The 20,826-nt window shown below is 46.6% G+C and overlaps 1 protein-coding gene across 15 annotated transcripts in view; it reads left to right on the plus strand.

Annotated features, from left to right (window-relative positions):
- The window catches only part of LOC311608128 (chondroitin sulfate proteoglycan 4-like), a 97,602-nt gene that overhangs the window by 26,052 nt on the left and 50,724 nt on the right, over positions 1–20,826 (plus strand). For all 15 annotated transcript variants that reach the window (XR_014782844.1, XR_014782845.1, XR_014782846.1 and 12 more), the window contains exons 6-8: positions 2,226–2,424; positions 6,169–6,300; positions 11,276–11,445. Coding sequence is in view for 4 of the 15 variants with exons in the window: in XM_084800409.1 (XP_084656535.1) it covers positions 2,226–2,424; positions 6,169–6,300; positions 11,276–11,445 (501 nt within the window). In the remaining 11 variants the exon portion in view is untranslated. The remainder of the gene's footprint in view (positions 1–2,225; positions 2,425–6,168; positions 6,301–11,275; positions 11,446–20,826) is intronic.

Below are 20,826 nucleotides of genomic sequence, written 5' to 3' on the forward strand. Positions count from 1 at the left end.
CGGCGTGCATGGCGCTGGAGAAGTAGCTGCAGTAGAGAGAGAGAGACAGAGACAGAGACAGAGACAGAGACAGACAGACAAACAGACACACATACACAGAAAGAGAGAGACAGAGACACAGAGAGGGGGTGGGAGGGTGGGTGTAAGAGGAGAAGAGAGAGAGAACGAGGGAGGGAGGGAGAGGGAGGGAGGGAGACAGAGAGACAGAAGGAGAGAAACAGTGAGGTACACAGAGAGAAACAGAGACAGCCTGGCTTGACTTTTGAAACCTTAACGCCCACCCTCAGTGACAGAGTTCCTCCGACAAGGCCACACCTTCCAATCCTATCATCTACTTCCTGGTGATTAAGCATTGAAATACACGAGGGCATGGGGGCCAGTGTTATTCAAACCACCACATCCTGTGAGTCCCTGAGTCTAGAATATTCTGATTCCATATGATGAGACTCAGGGTTCAAATCATTTAGACTCAACAGATCTCTCTCGTCCACTCGGCATGAAGCTGTGCCTCTTCCAACGGTGGGGAATGTCTCCTTCTCAGTGGCAAGGCCCCTAATGCGCTGTCCGTGCCCTGCCTTTCCTTCCTCTCATGTCCAAGTCCTCATGGCCTTCAGCAGACACCGAGAACTGGACCACTTCCCGTCCTGCTGTGGCTCCAAGCCTCCCCTCCTGTCGTCACCCACTGAGTGGTCTCCCTGTGTCTACAGATCGTCGTGACATAAAAGCCAGGTGGATTGGATATTTTGTACACCAGGTCAAGACTCTACTTGGATTCTGCCCTTGCCATGGAGGACAAGCTAGCATTCTGACAGTGCAAGCTTTACCGTCTCTTGTGTCTTGAGACGTCACCTCTTCTCCTTTCTCTTGCTTAGTTTCTTCCTGCCGTGAAGTGGTGACCTCTCCACCATTCCTTCTACCCCCCCCCCCGCCCGCTCGTGAATATGCACACATGTGCATGGCTTCTCTTTGACCCTCCTGTTTTAACATCCCACATCCCAGAACCCTACCTGGTTTCATCCTTTTCCTGGTGCAGTGATTTTTTTTTTTTTATAACTCACTACATTGTTCGTTTCTTGTTATGCCTGTTGCCTCTCTTCTGGGTTCTTTTGTGCCCTCTGCTGAAGTGCAGGTCCCACCCATAAAGGCATGGCTCCTTTTGTTTTAGTCGGTGCTAACGTGCAAGCATCCAAAATATTTGCTGGCACATGGTGGATGAGCAACAAATTTGGGGAACTGTTGGGTTAAGATGTGGAAGCATTGTCAGTAAAGTGCTTGGCACGCAAGTGTGAGGACCTGACTGCAGTCCCCAGCACCCACAGACAACGGTCGGCCAGCCACGGTCCCCGTGCTAGAGCGGTGAAGATGGGCAGGTGCTCAGAGCACTCTGGACAGTTAGCCTAATCCATGAGCCCCAGGTCCCAGTGAGACTTTGTCTAAAAAAAAAAATAAAGTGCTTGACCTGAAGAAAGATACCTGAGGTTTTCCTCTGGCCAACACATGTATACATACGTGTGTGTACCTGCATGAAATGAACATGCATACACATCTGTGCACACGTGCACACGAGCACACACACACACACAAATCTGAACACACAAAGTGTGGAAGAGATGGGGGTAAGAGAGAGCAAGACACACACACACATACACACACGCACACACATGTCCTTAGGCGATGCCATAACAGTAAGAGGCAAGCAGCCATGTTTCTCAGCTAGGGTTACAGATGTGAACCATCAGTACAGCAAACTGCACAAGAACAAAGAAACTGGGCCCTTGTTTTCATGTTAGACAGGAGGAGTCAGGGGATTAACAAATGTGCAATGTGCATTTTCCTCCTTGGCTGTTTAAAAGCTGGTGAGGCCATTAGCTACTTAACTGAGTAGAGACCCTCAAACCAAGCTCACAAAGTAGATGCTGCACTGTCTGAGAATCCATGTGGTATATTTAGCATATGGTCAGCACACAGGGTGCTTTGTAACCATAAGTAAATAATTAGCTAATTATTAGTTAACTTCTTATCTAAATCATAGGCACCACGCATGTAGATGGTGCACAAAAATACTTGCAGGCAAAACACCTATATGTGTTAAAAAGTAACTCCATTCCTGAAATCCTCTGGCGAATTGGTTTCGTTGTTGTTGTTTTGATGTTTTTTCATCTTTTCACATGGGCCCAGGGTCCTGACTGTGAAGGTGCACTGGAATTGCTTCTCTTCCCTTTAAGGTGTGGGCAAATTCTGTCACCGAGGTGACCAGAAATGACCTGTGTGCAGAAGATGAGGATTCGTCCCCACAGGACTTGGTCTACTGGGTCACCCCTCCCAGCAATGGACATCTGGCCTTCAAGTCCGTTCCTGGCAGAAGTATCCAGAACTTCACTCAGGCTCAAATTGATGAGGGCCAGCTCGTGTTTGTGCACTTTGGTAAGTCACAGAGCAAAACAGTGTCACGTACATGTGTCTTGAGCAACAAGTGATGTGTGGCTGTCATACCTAAGAGCTGCTGACTGGAAAGCCGCAGAACATAGAAACTTCCCAAGTTCTGTGTTTTTTCTCAAAATGACGTGTTTAGGAGAGCTAATAAAAGCAGTAGAGCCTGCCTGTGCAGCCCTTGAGGCTTACTCAGAAGGCCATGGATGGCCAGTTGCCTTCCATGAAAGCCTGTTCCTCAGACAAACTGTCATAGCATCTCTCTGTGACTCTCCACCTTGCCCTGTCTGGAAGACTAGTGTAGATTGGAACTGCTGGTTTTCGCCTTTCCCCACAACAGTGCCACAATAAGCATCCTAAGGAAGGGCAGAGTCTCCTGTATCCTCAGCCCCTCAAACAGTGACTGGAACATAGTAGGTGCTTAAGAAATAGAACCAGGTATGCACCAGGTGATAACTTTGTACACGCTGAGGATACGTGAGCGAGCGAAGCAGTTTTTTTGGACAAGGGTTGTACTCTTGAATGAATGAATGTAACTACACTCATGAGAGACCCTGATGTTGGTTGGAAGGCTCTTTCTGCTCCCTGTTAGTTACCAGTGAATCGATACTGACAACATTTGCTGGAAATCTGATGCAGTGGTGACCCAGGGGAACTCTGCCAGGGTGTCCTGGCTTTGTTGCAAGTCTGCCCTTGTCAGAGGACCAGGGTCAGCAGCAGCTGGAAGAAGGCATTGCGGAAGAAGCATGACCCAGGAAAGCGCAGATCTCATCTTTCCTAGTTTAAACTATATTCTTTGCAAATATTATTAAGGAAAGAAAAATAGGACACCTTCTAAATTCAGGTGATGGTGTCCTGATGATCTGTGCACTTAACACGCAGGCTCCCCAAAGCATCTGAAAACAGTTGAGCATGTGGGTGCTGTCTTGTAGTGGTCAGAGCTGGGGGGGATGGGGCGGCAAAGATTTATTTCAGCACTCTCCCAAACCTCTTCCATTTGTCAGGCAGCACATTAGGCGCAGCCATACCCAACATGGCATCTCACAAGTTCTCCTCAGCCCTCTGAGCCGCATAGTCATGACTCCATTTTGAGATGAAAAAAACCTTATGACTCAGAAGGGCTCTTCCTGGCCTGACCCTGAAACTGGTCTTTCTTCTCCGCAGGGTGTGGCCGTCGAGAAGACAGGGGTTACAGGCTGCAGTGAAGGGTGGAAACAGCGCTTAGCTCTCTGGGTTGATTGACTTGGCAGCCACCAGGTCAATATTTGCTTTTAGCAGATAAAGAAAAATAACTTCTTTAAAAAAAAAAAAAAGGGATGAAAGAGAGGGTAGAAGCCAGGATAACATGAGGACTAATTCATTATGTTTCCTAAATGGATATTGAGACAAGCTGGTAACTCCCAAAGCAACTGGGGCCCAGCTGCGGATGGCTGCTGCTGAGCTCAGCCGTACATCTGCCCATCACCAGCCCCGAACAAAGGCGAAAGGTTTAATTAATCTCATTTAGCATCTTACGTTTGCAAAGTGCTCGACGTGCTCCTCTCTAATTTAATGTACCAGTCCACACAATGACCTAAGTTGTTTGATGCAGCCAAGTACTCTCCGTCCACGTGCCCTCCCGACAGCGCCCTTGGGAAAACTCAGAGCTCTGCCGTAGATTACCCACAGGTCGGCCTACATGCTCCGTTCTCTCCTTGTCTTCCTTTGAACTCACTTGCTCCTCTGCATAACATTCTGCATTTGATTCGATATGATCCGTTTGGCTCCGTCCCTATTTCATTTCTGGATTCTCAAGGTACTCCCAGAACTCCTAGGGGCAGAGGCATTCGTTCATTCTCTCTTTAATTTTGTGTTTTCATTAAGTACAACTTTGAGAAAGCTGTTTCTAGAAAAGAAAGCAAAATGCAAAGCGTGTGTTTGCAAGCCCCGTTAGGAGTTAGGCACACTTGTTCTGTTCCTCTCTGTGTCTCTAGTGGTGACCTATGATAGACTGGTTTAAAAAAAAAAAATTACCACCTGTAAACATTCTTCCGAGGAATCAGGGACTCCTAATGAGGAAGCTAAGCTTTGCTTATCTAAGGCTTAAAAGACATCAATCATCAACCTCCCTCATGCCAATCTGTGTTATTAAGGGAGTATCCGTGTCTAATTGCAGTCTGACCACACATCCCTTCAGCCCTCACTTTGTTTGTTTCCCCTAGGGCAACCAAGATACATTTTTACATAGCGCATTCCTAAGGGCCTGTGGGCTTTTGATTTACTGCTAGATGGACATTTTCAAAGAGTGTTGGGGATGTGGCCACCTCTCCCCGCATCTTGCTTTAGCCTTGTTCTTCAGACTGGTAAAGCACCCCAGGGGACGGGATCGATGCTGGCCCATCTCCGTTTCAGTGATGCACAGAAGTTGATTTTCCACGTTGCTGTCTTACTAGTCTCTGACAGAAGCCGGGAGTGGGAGCTCCTTGCAGGTCCTTAATGAAGGCAGGGCCTGGTCTTTCCCTTCCTGTCTCGTTCACTCTCAGAATATGTTAGCTTGAGATAGATTTTGTTAGTCAATTTCTTTTAGGTTTTGAGTCTATAAAATAATTATTCAATTTCCCCCTAGCCCATCCTCACCTCCCAAACGTCCCATATACCCTTATCAATTCTCCTAAAAAATTATGGCCTCTTTTTTTCATTGTTACCTGCATTGTTACCTGCATATATGTATATGTGTTTTCAGAGATGACTGTTTGGTATGGATAGCGAGTGAGTGTGCTCTCCCCTGGGAAAGGCTATCTCTCCAGCTCTCAGCATTCCTTAGTTGCCTATGGTTCTTTGTATTTTTTTAAATATATTTTATTAATTTATTCATATTACATCTCAATGGTTATCCCATCCCTTGTATCCTCCCATTCTTCCCTCCCTCCCATTTTCCCCTTACTCCCCTCCCCTATGACTGTGACTGAGGGGGACCTCCTCCCCCTGTATATGATCATAGGGTATCAAGTCTCTTCTTGGTAGCCTGCTATCCTTCCTCTGAGTGTCACCAGGTCTCCCCATCCAGGGGACATGGTCAAATATGGTTGCCTATGGTTCTTTATGCAGGGTTGAGCTGCAATCCTCCCACTCTCTCTTCTGCATATCTCATTAAAAGTGGAACTGCTTTTAGTAGTTGCAAGATGTTAAACATTTCCTTTCCTTATTAACCAAAAATTTCAAAAATTATTTGTGTGGCTATGGGCATGCATTTCTTTATTGATATGGATTGATTTTTTAAAATAATAAAATACAAATGATATGTATATTTAAATTTTTTCAAAATGTCTCAGTGGTAACATCTGTACTTTGTCTAATGTATCGGAGGTCAAGAGAGTCTGCGTGTCACCCTTTACTGATGTCTTAACTTTGCTGCTTGTCAATAACACAAGTCAAGCATCACTTAAAGTCAGGGACACACTCCGAGAAGTGATTTCATCAGTGTGTGACCATCATGAAGCCTCGGTACACAAACTGAGCAGGCTGTGACATCTCTGGGTGATGCAGTCTATGGGACCCCAGCCTTGCAGGCTGTCTGTTACAGATCCAGATGTTATGTGCAAGCAGCTGCATTAGATTCAGTGAGCTCAGTGGTTAGCGAGCACCTCACACAGTTGCTGCGGCTTACTTTTCAGGGGGCCATGGAAGGAAACGGGGTGAGGGTGGGTGGCGTTTTCAGGATGGGCAAACTGACCAGCGGTGTATGTTCTTCTTTCGAAGGAGCGATGTCCGGAGGCTTTAATTTTCAGGTTACTGATGGTTTGAATTTTGCACCTCGACAAATCTTTAGTGTCACTGCCCGAGCCCTGATCATCAGCTTAGAAGTCAACAGAGGGTTGAGCATCTTCCCAGGTAAGAGGCTGAGCAAGTGTTTGGGGCTGGGTCAAGTGTTTTCCTATCTAATTAGAAAGTCCAGGGCTGGAGAGATGGCTCAGAGGTTAAGGGCACTAGCTGCTCTTCCAGAGGTTCTGAGTTCAATTCCCAGAAACCACATGGTGGTTCACATCCATCTAGAATGAGATCTGGTGCCCTCTTATGGCCTGCAGGGGAACAGGCAGGCAGAACACTGTATACATTATAAATAAATAAATCTTAAAAAATATAAAGAAGAAGAAGAAAGTCCACTTGTATGACATAAAGTAGTGTCTCTTACTATAGAATGAGTCTGGCAACATCTACTGACCCCACCCCCATCCCCACCACCGTCCCCCCCCCTCCCCCCGTCCCTCACAGAATTCTCAGCAGAAATTTGACAGCAGCAAGGCTGGCGCTCAGCACTTTGCTGTCTTTCCTTTTTCCTTTTTCCCAGAAAAGGAAGGCTGAAAAGAGCCATGGGAAGGAATCATGGAAGGGGCTGTCTTTACTGTCCAGATGCATTTCCCTTCTTCTCTCCTAGAGACCTTCCTGGCCCCAGATCTCTATTGTTTAGAGATACATCTTCCGTAGTAGCCCAGGCTGGCCTTGAACTCACTATGTGTGGATGACCTTGAATCATCCTGCCCTTGCTTCCTAAGGACTGAAATTACAGGCTTGCACCACCCTGCCCTGTTTACATGGCGGTGCTGGGAACTGAACTCGGGGCCTTGTATATGCCAGGCAAACGCTCCACCAGCTGAGCCACGTCCCTATCTCCTTTTTACTTTCTTCAAACTGCTTTTGAATGGAAAGCTTCTCTGCAGCCCCCCCCCGGGGCTTTGCCAGTGTTTTCTGTTAGTGCCGGCAGCTTCCCGATAATCTTAGCCAGACTGATGGAGAAGAAGCTGTGAGCCCCTCTGACTTAACATTCTGAGGAAAGGGAAAGATGTGCCCAATGGCAAGGACATTGTGCCAGCATCTTGGTGCTTTGGAGCTAGGTACCTGTGGGCTCTGTGACCTGAAGAGGAAGTGCAGAATTGGCAGGGAGGGTTAGAACGAGCCCTCCTGCTGCTGTAAGAGACTCCAAGGACAATGGCACTCTGCAGTTGCTTTCACAGTAACTGCTGGAGCCGCTTTTGTTAACTTTCACTGTGATGCTGGCGGTGGTGCTGAGGGTTAAGTCTAGGGCCTGCTAGTGCTGAGCTGTATCCCCAGCCCTTAAATGTGCATCTTCGAGTTTTAAGTTGTCCTCAGGCTTCTAATCCTGTGGAAAGAAACCTTTCAAAATGTAGCCAGGGATACGTCACCTATGATTCTAATATTATACAATTTTATTTTTTTCCGTTCTCTATAAATCCCACCACCACCACCACCACCACCACAACCAAGGCAATTAGGAAGGCATTTAGTGTCTTAAGAAATAAATAATCAGCTACATCCTAGTAATCGAAAAAACGTGGTAATCTATTTTTAAAATTCCAAAACTAGGCTAATTCTGGCTGCTGCAGAAGATTAAGTACCTTTCATCTAGACCAGCAGGGTCTGGCTTAATAATTAATGACAGTTGTATTAGAGGAAGGGCGGGGCCGCTCTAGCTTAGACACGTCTGGGTTTCTGGTGGATATTTTACTGAATCAATATGTCTGGGAAAAAAATACATTAAAGCGGCCAAATTCCTTTTTTTTTTTTTAACCTTCAGAAGACTGTGTCAAACTTACGGTTTTTACAGCTTTGTGTGCATTATTGGCCACAGTCCTGATAAATGTTTCGTTTTCTAGCAAGCCTTACACCTGCTATGGTACACCCACCACCGCCCCTCACTACCCCCCTCCCCCACCCCCACCCCCACCCCCCAAGTGTGTCTCAGAAGCTCACTACTGGGATCGGATGTTGGCCTCACTTTCGCAAACCCTCTCTGGCCTATTAGCTCAGTTATATTCTTAGTCATCTCTCTCTCTCTCTCTCTCTCTCTCTCTCTCTCTCTCTCTCTCTCTCTCTCTCTCCACTGTCTTGTTTCCTGTTCTAGCTCTCAGCCAGGAAGAAGGAGGATGGATCTTCAAATCCATTTCTCTTGAGTGGTGTTTGATGAAGCCTCCTAGCTGTGGGATCAGAAGTCCTAGACGTCAGGTGGACCGCAGGAGTCCCCTGGTCCCGCTGTTCTCACTGTTGGCCTGTGTTAGCTTTCCCAAGTAGCAGGGGGTGCCAGTTGTATATTAAAGTGCCTAGCAAGAGCATGATTCCTGTGGCTCTTGTCACCTCGTCCCCCACCCAGGGACCCACCTGAACCTTGCTCAGCATGGCTTCTTCAGCAGTTACCGGAAGGCTCTGTCCCAGCTGCTGCGTGTGAAGTTGTAAGATGGCAGGAGATGTCATTCTGTATCTTCCTTGGAAGTCCCCACCTTCGTCCTGTTGCACCATGCCCTGTAAGCGTGAGGAGGCACACTGCATCCTGCCTCAGAAGTGTGGTGCAAGATGGCCCTCCAGTGTCAGCAACTGCAGATCCGTGTGTTCAGAACTTCTTCTGTATTCTAAAATACCGGGAGGGCCTATGGTTTTTGTAGAAGTGTAGTTTGCTTTAGAGCTGTTGTAGGAGTAGAAAGTCAACTCCTATTACAAGCTGGACACTCAGACCCTGGTACTCTATGTTCATATATTTATAGCATTTTTAAAATTATATTTATTTATTATTTATACAGTATTCAGCCTGAATGTAGCTAGCAGGCCAGAAGAGGGCACCAGATAGATGATTATGAGCCACCATGTGGTTGCTGGGAATTGAACTCCAGACCTTTGGAAGAATAACCAATGCTCTTAACCTCTAAGCCATCTCTCCAGCCCCATATTTATAGCATTTTTAATTACATCATGTTTTTATCTTAAAAATTAAAATGAAATAATGTATGGAAACACAACTTTTGGCTAGGCAGTGGTGGTGGCTGCCTTTAATCCCAGCACTTGAGGCAGAGGCAGGTGGATCACTGAGTTTGAGGCCAGCCTGGTCTACACAGCAAGTTCCAGGACAGCCAAGGCTACACACAGAGAGACTCTGTTGGCATTGGCAGGTGAAATATATGGAGACTTGGGAAGTTCCATTGTCACACAGCTAGCAAGAGTCTTAAGCCCTACAGGCAGTGTAGCAGTTCCGGTCCCAAGTGTAGAGCCTGTATGAAGTAGCCTGGCTCCATGTGCAGCCCAGCATTCCAGGATGGCCTCATTATACAACTTTGGCTCCCTGAGCTAGGACATCAGGGAAGATGTTTATTTTGTCTCCTAAGCATTACTTATATACGTGGGCATGCACAAACAAACAAACACCAATAACGACAAAACCATAGCAAGTTCATAGCCATAACAATTCTTTAGTAATGTTACTGTTACCTGTTTTAATCTCTTTGGTTGAGGAAGTACTGCAGTCTGGCAAAAGTTGTCAACAACAACAACAACACAACAAAATCAAACCTTTAAGAACTTGAATTCACATTTGGTTCATAGCTCAAGGCTCATTAGACTTTGGAAGTTTCTGCACTGGCTCCTTTAGACACTCAGCTCCGGCTTCATACTGATAACATTTGCACGGCAAGCCAAGTAATTGTTAGAACACATAGGATGTGAATGCCTTAGGGCTAACTGTAGCTTCTAGACTTTGCCAAACTTGAATGTCAGTTTTTTAACACGGTTACTGTAAGGACTGTACTTCTACATGAAATTGTGTGTGTGTGTGTGTGTGTGTGTGTGTGTGTGTGTGTGTGTGAACTAAGTAATCTATTTAAAGTATATTTGTATTGTATTTTATTTTAATGTTTAAGTGTGTCTAATTTTATTGCATACATGTATGTATAATGTGAGTGTATGTGTGTATATGCATATGTACACACAGAAGGTAGTTATATATATTTAATTGACATGTATTCTGTTTCCTTCTCTATGATTTATTCTCTAAGGAAATGTTTTATAGCAGTTTTTCACATTGAATTCTACCATAGATTTTATTTGTTTCGCTTTAGTGGTGCCATGTGGGATTGGGCTGCAGTTTTTTTTTTTTTGTTTGTTTGTTTGTTTATCCAAATTGTGCTTGGCTCTTTTTCAAGGAATGTTGGTTTTGTATGTTGGAGGAAGGAACCCAGAAAGGCTTTCTGTAATGCTACAGAAGCAAGTTCCTATAGGTTCATCGACAAAGGATCGCTCTCCTGAGTTGTGCCTCTGGTCACGATAAAGAGGAAATGGCATCAGTGGCCACCTGCCCCCCCCCCCCCCGTCGGAACTGAAAGGAAGGAGACAGGGTTCAGAGTACTTCAACATCCCAAACCCTGGCCTCTGCGTGTGATACAGGCCTATGGGATGCCTGGCCTCTGCGTGGCCTGTGATACAGGCCTAGGGGGTGCCTGGCCTCTGCGTGGCCTGTGATACAGGCCTAGGGGGTGCCTGGCCTCTGCGTGACCTGTGATACAGGCCTAGGGGATGCCTGGCCTCTGCGTGGCCTGTGATACAGGCCTAGGGGGTGCCTGGCCTCTGCGTGGCCTGTGATACAGGCCTAGGGGGTGCCTGGCCTCTGCGTGGCCTGTGATACAGGCCTAGGGGATGCCTTGTATTTGTTTAGGAGCCAACACCCACCCTCCTAGGAAGCGGTCTCTTGTGTTCCCAGCACCTCACAATCGGAGTTTTCTTTACACACAGGGCTGAGCCACAGAGGTCTTATTTGGCATGGACTCTTTTCTCTAGGGAGTCAAACAGATATGGAGAAGCAGCCCTGAGGAGCTCGTTTTTTATTGTAGCTCAGGTGCAAATCACGCCTACGAGAAGATCTTCCAGGCCTCGCTAGGCCCCTGTTGCCCAGTTTTGGAGTACAGCTACCCCCCCCCTCCCGTCCGCACTCCTATCCGTGCACTCTCCTGGCAGTTCTCAGAGGTCTACAGAGTCTGAGGAACTGGCCGCCTTTGTGTCTTTTGTAGTTATGTGCATATTTTAACTTTAGGTTCCACAAAGCCACTTTCGCCTCATGACCTGAGAGCTGTGACCAATGACGACAAGGCAGGAAACAGAACTGTAACATTTACAGTTGTCAGTTCCCCTCGACTGGGGAGGCTGCTGAAGATGAACCCGGACAACCACACGGAGGACGTTTCCGTTTTTACCCAACATCTGGTGAGTCCCCGACATCCGTATTGTGCCACTGAGCCGGGCCGGGCCCCCACGTCTGAGTGGGGAGGGCACCTCCTTTTATCCTCATCCTGCTAAACCAGGCAACTCCGCATTCCATTTAAAATGGGACTCTTTGTAGGGAACACAACCTAAAGACAGGTGTCTGAAAACACTATGCTAATTTAAATTCTGAAAGTAACCAGGTTTTGTTTATTTGTTTGTTTGTTTGTTTGTTTGTTTTAAGTACTTGGAGCTGGAGAGGTGGCTGGGCAGTTGAGAACAAGCACTGCTCTCACAGAAGACCCAAGTTCAATTCCCACCATGTCGAGTGGCTCACAACATTCTGTAGCTCCGTCTCCAAGAGACTCTGCCATGTACTTACACTCACATGCACACACACATGCACTGCACACACACACACACACACACATGCAGATACACACAAACACACACACATAAAAACAAGTAAACCTTTTTTTTTTAAGTAGGACCCTTTAAGAGGAAGTCCAAAGTGTGTATATATTTACAGTCACTATGACATTATATTCTTGTGTGTATGTGGAACTTATACCCTGGGTGTTTCTAACTCACTGGTACCCGAGTCCAAGATCCATGGTTTCCAAAAAATATTTTTGCCTCCCAGCCAGGAATTGGGTGGACCAGACGTGTTTGCTTATGTGTTATTTCATTTTCTAAAAGTGATGTTCCCAAATATAAGTCTTTAAGCATTCCTTTGGTTTGTCATTCGCTATTCTCTTTTTGTCCTGAAACACCGGGCCTGATGGTTTATTTGGCTATATATCTTTGTGTAACTGAAGAACTTTCTTAAGTCTCAAAATCAAGTTTAGAGGAAATAGAGAGTTCTTAAGCTTTGAGCTCTTCCTGTGTGGTGTGACAGCGTGGATGTGATTTTTGCTTTTCATTTGTCTTTGTCTGTGTGTGCTTGAGGGAGTGGATCAGGAGGCCAGCACGCGCTCTGAGTGTGACACTGGAAAGGAGAAGTGCAATGCCTGTGGCTCGCAGATTTTTTTCCAGAACACAAAACTTAGGATAAAAGCTCCATTGTGTGTGGGGAATTCAGATGTGCCCAGAAGCATTAAAACATGCCTGGGGTCAGTCTGCCTTTTGAATACTAACAAGAGTGATACGACTCCTATAAAAGTAGCCCCAATTCTTAAAGATTGTGGGCATTTTAAAGTATTGTTTCTCACAGCTCTTGATTACAAATATGTGGTATTTTAGATTAAGATCAATAAGATAAAAAAGTGTTAGTGAGTGTAGTAGCTAGAATTAAGTCGTTTCTGCTGCGATGACAAGACACCCTCAAGTCCCAGTGGCTTCTCATAACAACCATAATGCCCTTCCCACTTGCGCTGTGTGACCAGGCGGGGGTTGGCCGCGGTCTGTTTTCTCGTGTCTTCTGTCTTCGGGATCTAGCTAATGGGGCAGCCTCTCTCTGGTCACTGTGCTGATGGCAATGGTGGCGCAGGGGGCTACTTTGCTGTGCTCTAGAATGTCATTTGTGTTCACATTTCACTGGCCTAAGGAGGCCACATGAGGTAGCCTGTCGCCGGCATGGTGGATAAATAAGATACACAGAAGAGGCGCTGAATATTTGGAACAATGTTCTAAATGCCACAGTGCACTAACATGCACACTGAAGACTGTGTGTGATACCAGAAGCCAAGAGTACTTTCTGCTTTTTTAAAATGAAAACAAACCACTTTAAAAATAGAACACGTTTGTAAATAGGAAATTAACACGCCAAGCCTAATAATGTAAGGTCCCCCCGGCAAGCAAAGTCTTGGTTGAATCAAATCCAGCTACTTTCAGGTGTTAATGTTTTTCCCATCCCTCCTGATTTCTTCCCCCTTTGTGAACAGATAGGAAGGACGTGTCAGCACTGGCAGGTATGAGAAGTGTTGTATGGTGGCTCGGTGCTGCCCAAGGGCATCTGAGACTGCTGCTCCCTGTGCAAACGTGGGCAGGCTACAGTCTGGAAATGCCCTGTCTCACTCTGCAGATCAGAGGGATGCAGTCTTTGGCTCTTCCTTCCCATGATCCTCTCCTCCGCTGACCATGCACCCGCCATCCCAGAGGTCTGGTTAAATACTTAGACTGAAAGGACAAAGAAGAAATTATTTTTATCGTCTGTAAGGCTGTGTACAAAGGCTGTGTGTCTGGCTTTGTACACTAGGCACACCCCTGACATAATCCTAAAACATCATCTCAGATATATGTATAGTTCATAGAATTTCCACACAACAGCCTTCTGGTGCCTTTATTGTGTGGTATGTAGAGAGCAGTTTATAATTTAGGTATCAGAGACCTACTAGTGACTACTTGTGAGTGTGCAGAAGCTTCTTGGCACAAAACCAGGAGCTCTAGATCACCTCTGTGACTCGGCAAATCACATAGCTGTTGATGGGAAAGATGTAAATTGGAAGCATCATAGCAATAACCATTGGAATCTATCCATGTACACCACGTGTGGAGCACTGTCCGTGGCCATCTGTGGTCTTGTTCCTCTCCACCTGCACTGTCCGTGGCCATCTGTGGTCTTGTTCCTCTCCACCTGCACTGTCCGTGGCCATCTGTGGTCTTGTTCCTCTCCACCTGCACTGTCCGTGGCCATCTGTGGTCTTGTTCCTCTCCACCTGCACTGTCTATGGCCATCTGTGGTCTTGTTCCTGTCCACCTGCACTGTCCGTGGCCATCTGTGGTCTTGTTCCTCTCCACCTGCACTGTCTATGGCCATCTGTGGTCTTGTTCCTGTCCACCTGCACTGTCCATGGCCATCTGTTGTCATCTTGTTCCTGTCCACCTGCACTGTCCGTGGCCATCTGTGGTCTTGTTCCTGTCCACCTGCACTGTCCGTGGCCATCTGTGGTCTTGTTCCTGTCCACCTGCACTGTCCGTGGCCATCTGTGGTCTTGTTCCTCTCCACCTGCACTGTCCGTGGCCATCTGTGGTCTTGTTCCTCTCTACCTGCACTGTCCGTAGCCATCTGTCATCTTGTTCCTCTCTACCTGCACTGTCCGTGGCCATCTGTCATCTTCTTGTTCTCCACCTGCAGACTCAGAGCACTCATGTACACACAGCCAGGACTTGAGCCCAGGGCTCTGGATTCTAGGGTCAGGATCCTGTCAACTTAGCCATGGCTTTCTCCTAAGTGGTTAAATGCAGATAAGACAGTAATGGGTGTAAAATGCGGAGCATTGTTTCCTGCACTCAACGAGGCTCATTGAGATGGAAAACATTCTTCCAGTGATCAGGAGAGACACAAACTAGAAATATCATGTTACTTATACATCTTAGGGGTACCTGGCACACCCAAAGACCATATGCATAGAAAGTCAGGAAGCAAGTGAAGGAAGACAGAGTAAAAGGCCAAGCTTCTGTTGGACCCAGTGTTTCCAAGCAACTTTTCCAAGGGGAGTTTGGGCGGATGAGTTTAAAGCAGCCAGGAGCTTGTTCCAGGAGGCCACATGGTAACTTAGATGTAGTCATGTGACCTATCTGCATGGTCCAGGTGGGTGTGCGGATCAGTGGGGTCAGCCACACAGTCTCCATTAGCTGCCCCCTATAGGGAAGGTGATCACCACAGAGCAATTGCTTAAGGTAACTCTCAGTGGCCCACACTGAAGAATTTCAATGAGGAGAGCTGCAAACTGGCGTCAGGATGACTGAGAAAGTCCAGCTGGTATTCAAGATGGGCGGTGAGGTGACCGGACATCCTGAGGGTCACAAACACTCATTAGATGGTAGCTAAGGCTTCTGCTTAGTATTTTTTTGTCCTTAAAAAAAAAAAGTGAAAAGTCCCTTTCTATTCCTCATATTTAAGAGAGGTTTCCCAGGGGAAGGCAATTTTCTGCTACACTGGAATTGGCTGATGTTTGTCCTAATGTGCTACACTCATTTAGTGAATGCAATGAGGTCATCAGAGGAGAGTGACACTTGCTTCACCTTGTGACCCACTTATTGTTTCCTTTAGAGAGTTCCTGGTGTTCTCAAATGCACTTCCCTCAGGGATGATGAGAGAATAAGAAAAACATAAGAAGGCTCATTCATGGACCAGTTTTCCATCCTGGGCCAGAGCAAGAGGGGTGTGCTGGGAGGAAAGGGGCAGCCGAGGGCTAGTGCTGACAAGTCTCAGAGTTTTTATGGGGTTAAATGTCTATGTCTGTCACTTCTTTCCACCTCAACCGTCATAATGAAAGTCGATAATGTGGTTTGTGAAGGAGGAAGAATACAAAGAAAAATGTGGGAGGATAAAACCCAAAATACAAATCCTGGCTCTTTCTGGGGTCATAGTTTACTTTGATGTTTCAGTGTGTGACTTATTTTCTGAAACATACAACACACACACACACACACACACACACACACACACACACACACACAAACTGTTCAAGGGCTTTCTGGTACTGGGACAATGTATCTGAGAAGAATGGTTGTAGAGGAGAGCAGGTTTATTATTTTGGCTCATCATAGTTTCTGAAGCTTCGGCCCTTTTCAGCTGTCACTTGCTTTGAGGAGTGAGAGGCAGGGCGTCCTGGCAGGAAACACAAGGTAGAGAAATACTCCCCTCCTGAAGGTCAGGAAGGGACACAAAGGCAAAGGCTGCAATATCTCTTTCAAAGGCGCATCCCCAGTCACCTAACTTACCCTCAACGCTCTCTCTACCTCTTCAGAGTTCCACGCATCCCAATGGCACCAGCGCCAGGGAACAAAACCTAAACACGTGCGGCTTTGAGGGACATTTCAGATCCAAACTATAGCATGTGCTTTTATGAAAGCAAGATGACTAAACAGCAAAATGTTAAACATCTATCAAAACAGAAAGGAGCATCACCCATTAAGACAGCAAATGCTCATTAATCTGGGTGGATTCCAGGGATAGCGGGGATGGCTCAAGCCGTACAAGTACTTGCTATGTGAGCAAGTGTGAGGGCCTGAGTTCACATCCCTAGCAGCCACATAAAAGGCTAGGTAGATCTGCGTGTCCATGTAACCCCAGCGTTGAGAGGGCGGGGACAGTGGCTCCTGGGAGTGCGTTGTTGGTAAGCCTAGCCCAAATGGCAAGCTTTGGTTCAGTGAGAGACCCATCTGAAAAGGCAATAATGTGGAAAGAGAGAGAGGATGTGGGACATGCTACTGTGACCTTTACATACACAAGCATGGGGTAAAGCATGTACACACTTATGTGTATGTGCTCACACACAAACACACACTATGCCACATGCATGCTTCAAACAACACTGAAAGCATTCCAACCCTGGTTAGCTTATGCCCAGAAATCAACATTTTTTACTTGTGACTTGAGAAAGGGAAGGAAGTCACCTTTCTTTTTTGCCCCTTCCACACACACTGCCTTCTTTTCCACTTGCAAATGGATGGCAGGCTTGTTTGGCACAGCCTCTATCAAACGGTACCCTGTTGCGTCCCCAGTCATCCTATGGTAGCTCAGACGTACCCTCTAGCCACTTTAGGACATCTGGGAAGCAAGGTGGTGACGGGCAGAGCTGGTGGAGGAGAGGACAGAAGGCATTGCTCTCGTGCTGGGGTTTGCTCAGTCGGTGCAGGAGTCCTTGCTTGAGGTTTAACAGAGTGAGATGCTTTTCTCTGAAATCCTCCGTGAAGATCCGGATTAGCACGTGTGTGCTTTCATCAGGCTTCTTCAATGTGCTGGGGAGGAAAATGAAAAAAGATAGCACTCAGGAAGTGATTTCTGTCATAGGAAGAGTTCTGTACTATTTAGCCTCGTGTAACTTCCCAGATGGCTAATTACAAGTAGACTTCCTAGACCAGCTTTTTCTACTCAAGAGTCAGTTGTAGCCAAGTGAGCTGCCAAGCATTCAATAGGGACATTGTAGGCAGTTAGTTGATGGCTGAGTGCTCTTTTACCCTTTAACTGAGGAGATTAATTTGTCCTTGGCTCTCTACCTTTCAGGGGTATGGGGTAAAGATTAAAAGTACTGCATTATTTGCATATAAAACATAGACTTTTCTTTCTTGTGATGGATAAACAGAAATGGCCGTTTTTAGTCAGTACTTATCGGGGAAAGTAGCTCATGAAAAATCTTAACTGCATTATGTTTAATATACTCTGGCAAAATAACCACAAGGAAATATTTGTGGTCATTGCCCAACATTATTTTCTTAGCCTAGAGTAAGTTCACTATTTATTTCAATCCATGTCATATCAGCCTACCAAGATAAGCAAGTGGCCACCTTGTCTTACAGCATCAAATCCTAAGTGGGTTGAGCTTTTGCTGAGTATCTCGTGTCCTGTAGAATGAGAAGGTGGAGATCCACAGAGAAGGCAACCATCACACTGACCCGCATGGGAGCTCTCCTCACCCTCGAGACATTATTGTCCCTTCCCAAGAACCCATGAGTGAAGTACACCTCAGATCCCACAAAACAGCTGATGGCTTCCAAGTCGAGCTCACAGCTAATTGAGTGAGTTGCATTCCAGTGCTTGTTGAGATAATTGAGAGTCGTTAAAACAGCAGCGTGTGCTGGCTCTGAGGCTTATAACAGCCGGCCTCTTTTCTTTTCCACAAAGGCAGTAATTGCATCTCAGCTCTTGTACCGTTGCGGGCCGGATGCCGTCTGTCTTGGTCTCTGCGCAGATAATGGTCTTCTAGGACCACATTTACAAAATTACAAGGCCATTCTGGGTTATTAATGTTGTCTAATTATGCCTCCTCCCAAACGTATTGCTTTCGTAATATATGTATTTTAGAGAATTATAGACACATTTCCCAAAGTAAATTAATTTATTATAATATAATACAGGGTAAAATCAGCTTAATGTCTCATTAGGCTTTTGTCTTTCAATCCGCTGAGTAGGGAGGGCCCAGCCTTCCTACCATCCATGCCCCTGCCTCACTCATCCTCGGCCTCCTTGCACTCACTGCTCCAGTGGCAACCCGTCACCCTGGTCACGCGTGGTTGTTTCTCACCAGCGTTTTCCTTTCAGCAATTTTGTTTTGCATTACACTTAATTGAGTTATGTGGAGAGGGGTTTCCACGTGTAGTGATTGTTGTATTGTCACTTGGCCACCAATTCAGCGCTCAGACTTAAAATTGGCTGATGGATCTTGGCCTGAACGGCTTTGAGTAGTCAACAATGCTCTGTCAGTTCTCGGGGCCGCTGTAACACAATACCGCAGACACAGCGGCTTTGCTGGTTTGTTCTTGTCAACTTGACACAAACTAACACCTAAGAAGAGGGGAGCTCAGTTGGGAAAATGCCTCCATAACATTGGGCTGTAGGCATGCTTGTCAGGCATTTTCCTGATTGATGGCTGATGTAGAGTGGATGACCCAGACCACTGTGGGTGGTATCACCCCTAGGCTGATCAAACCTTAGGAAGCAAGCCAGGAAGTTCCTGACTTGAACTCTGGCTCCTCTGATGAGAGCCTGTGATGTGGAAGTGTAAGCCAGACAATCTCTTTGCAACGTGGATGTTAAAAACCACACAAAATCTTTGTTTCCCGTGTTACTTTTGGTCAGCGTTTTATCATGACAACAGAAACCAAACTAGAAGAGTGACTAAGAGCCTTCGAGATGTCTTCTCTCACGGCTATGGCTCCCAGAGCCTAGGATCCATCCCGCTGGACCTAAATCCCTTTCCACCAGCAGGACCACCATCATGGCTATAGAGGGCAGCTGGGCAAGATTCCCACAACAGATGAGAGATGCGGGCCGCACAGGGCATCTATGGCTACAGAATCTCCAGGGGACGGGCTGCCTAAAGCGTGGCCGACTCTCCTTAGTAGCCATGATCAGAAAAGACATTCCTAAGTGATAATGCTTGGAAATCTCTAGGTAGAGACTGGGAAGAGAATACTACACCCAAATAATTATTATAAAGATCTCCCTAGAGACTCTTACATATAAAACAAAGATTTAATCATCCATGTGAGAGAAAGCAATAGTTACACTTCCAGAATCCTTGAGGAGACTTTCCTTCTAGTAGGTTGCTGCAGAGACCAACCCAGCCATTCAGGGACTTATGCCACTCCAAGTATGTAGATCTTAAAAAAAAAAAAATCAATGAGGCCACAGGAAGGGTTATAACTAGGAAAGAGCAGAAGGTAGCACTGGGCTTCTCGATTTAGTGTAGGAGCCTCTGAAAATATCAGGTCCTCGTCTCGGGCACTTGTGAGTGAATGCTCCCTTCTGTGGCCAACTTTGCAGATGCAGTTAACAGCCATAGGGTTGGGAGAGTGGTGTGGCTTATCTAGGCGGGCCTCAGGTGCAGTCACATGTGTCTCTTCAAGAGGGAGGCAGAAGGAGACTTACATAGACAGATGAGGAAAAGCTCACTGACCACAGAGGAGGAGGTTGGAGTGTTGTGGCCACAGGCCAAGGGATGCTTGTGGTCAGGCAAGCTGGGGGAGGCCGGGAAGGCATTGCATCTTTAGAGAGTCAGGGGGAGTCAAGCTCCGTGCAGTGGATGACACTAATCGTGACCCTCAGCTCTCTGCCTCCATGTTTATGAACAGTGTTAGCTGGTCTCCTTGGGGCTTCCAGTCAGGAATTGATCGAATGGGGGAAAAACAAAAACAACTTCCTTTTTCTCCTATCCTACCCTCTACTTCCCAGAGACTTACATGTTTCTACATGATAAGAAAGAAAGAAAGAAAGAAAGAAAGAAAGAAAGAAAGAAAGACACCAGTGTAGAATTGGAATGTTCCCTCATTGCTGTCATGCGTGGTATATGAGTGTGCGCACACGTGGTGACTGTATATGTACGTGACCGTGCATACATGTGTGGAGGCCAGAGGTGGATGTTGACTGTCATCTTCTACTGTCCGCCATCTCATCCTCTGAGGCAGGGTTTCTCACTGAACCTGGGCTCACTGATTGGCTAGCCTAAGGGGCCAGTGTCTGGGATGTCTGGGATCTACATACCTCTGCCCCTCCAGCACGGGGGCTACAAATGCATGGCACCATTCCCGACTTCTCCTGTGGACGCCCCAGCTCAGATCCACACGCCGTCTCCCCGGTCCCAGTGCCGCCTTTCTTTACATCGCAATGCATAGTCAGCACAGGCTGTGGGATGAGACATTCCTCAGAAGCACTGCAAATCAACCCAAGTTCTCCTTAATACTGATCGCCCCTGCCAGGCCAGACAACGAAGTGGCATTTGTTCGCCCTGGTTATATGTTTTAGCAAGCGCTCCCCATGACTGGGCCCCTGGCGTTGCAGAGCATATCTTATGAATTTCCTTGTAGTCTGTAATCTCAGGGTTCCACAGCGTGGATGCGACCCTTACGTCGTGGAAACAGCACGGGTTCTGGTGTCGTATAGAACTAGGTATGAACTGGGCTTCCCCCACTTGCAGGGCCTCAGTTTTTTTCTTTTGC

The sequence above is a fragment of the Acomys minous genome (assembly GCF_964271855.1).
Source record: "Acomys minous genome assembly, chromosome: 11".
In the NCBI taxonomy this organism is placed as follows: domain Eukaryota; kingdom Metazoa; phylum Chordata; class Mammalia; order Rodentia; family Muridae; genus Acomys; species Acomys minous.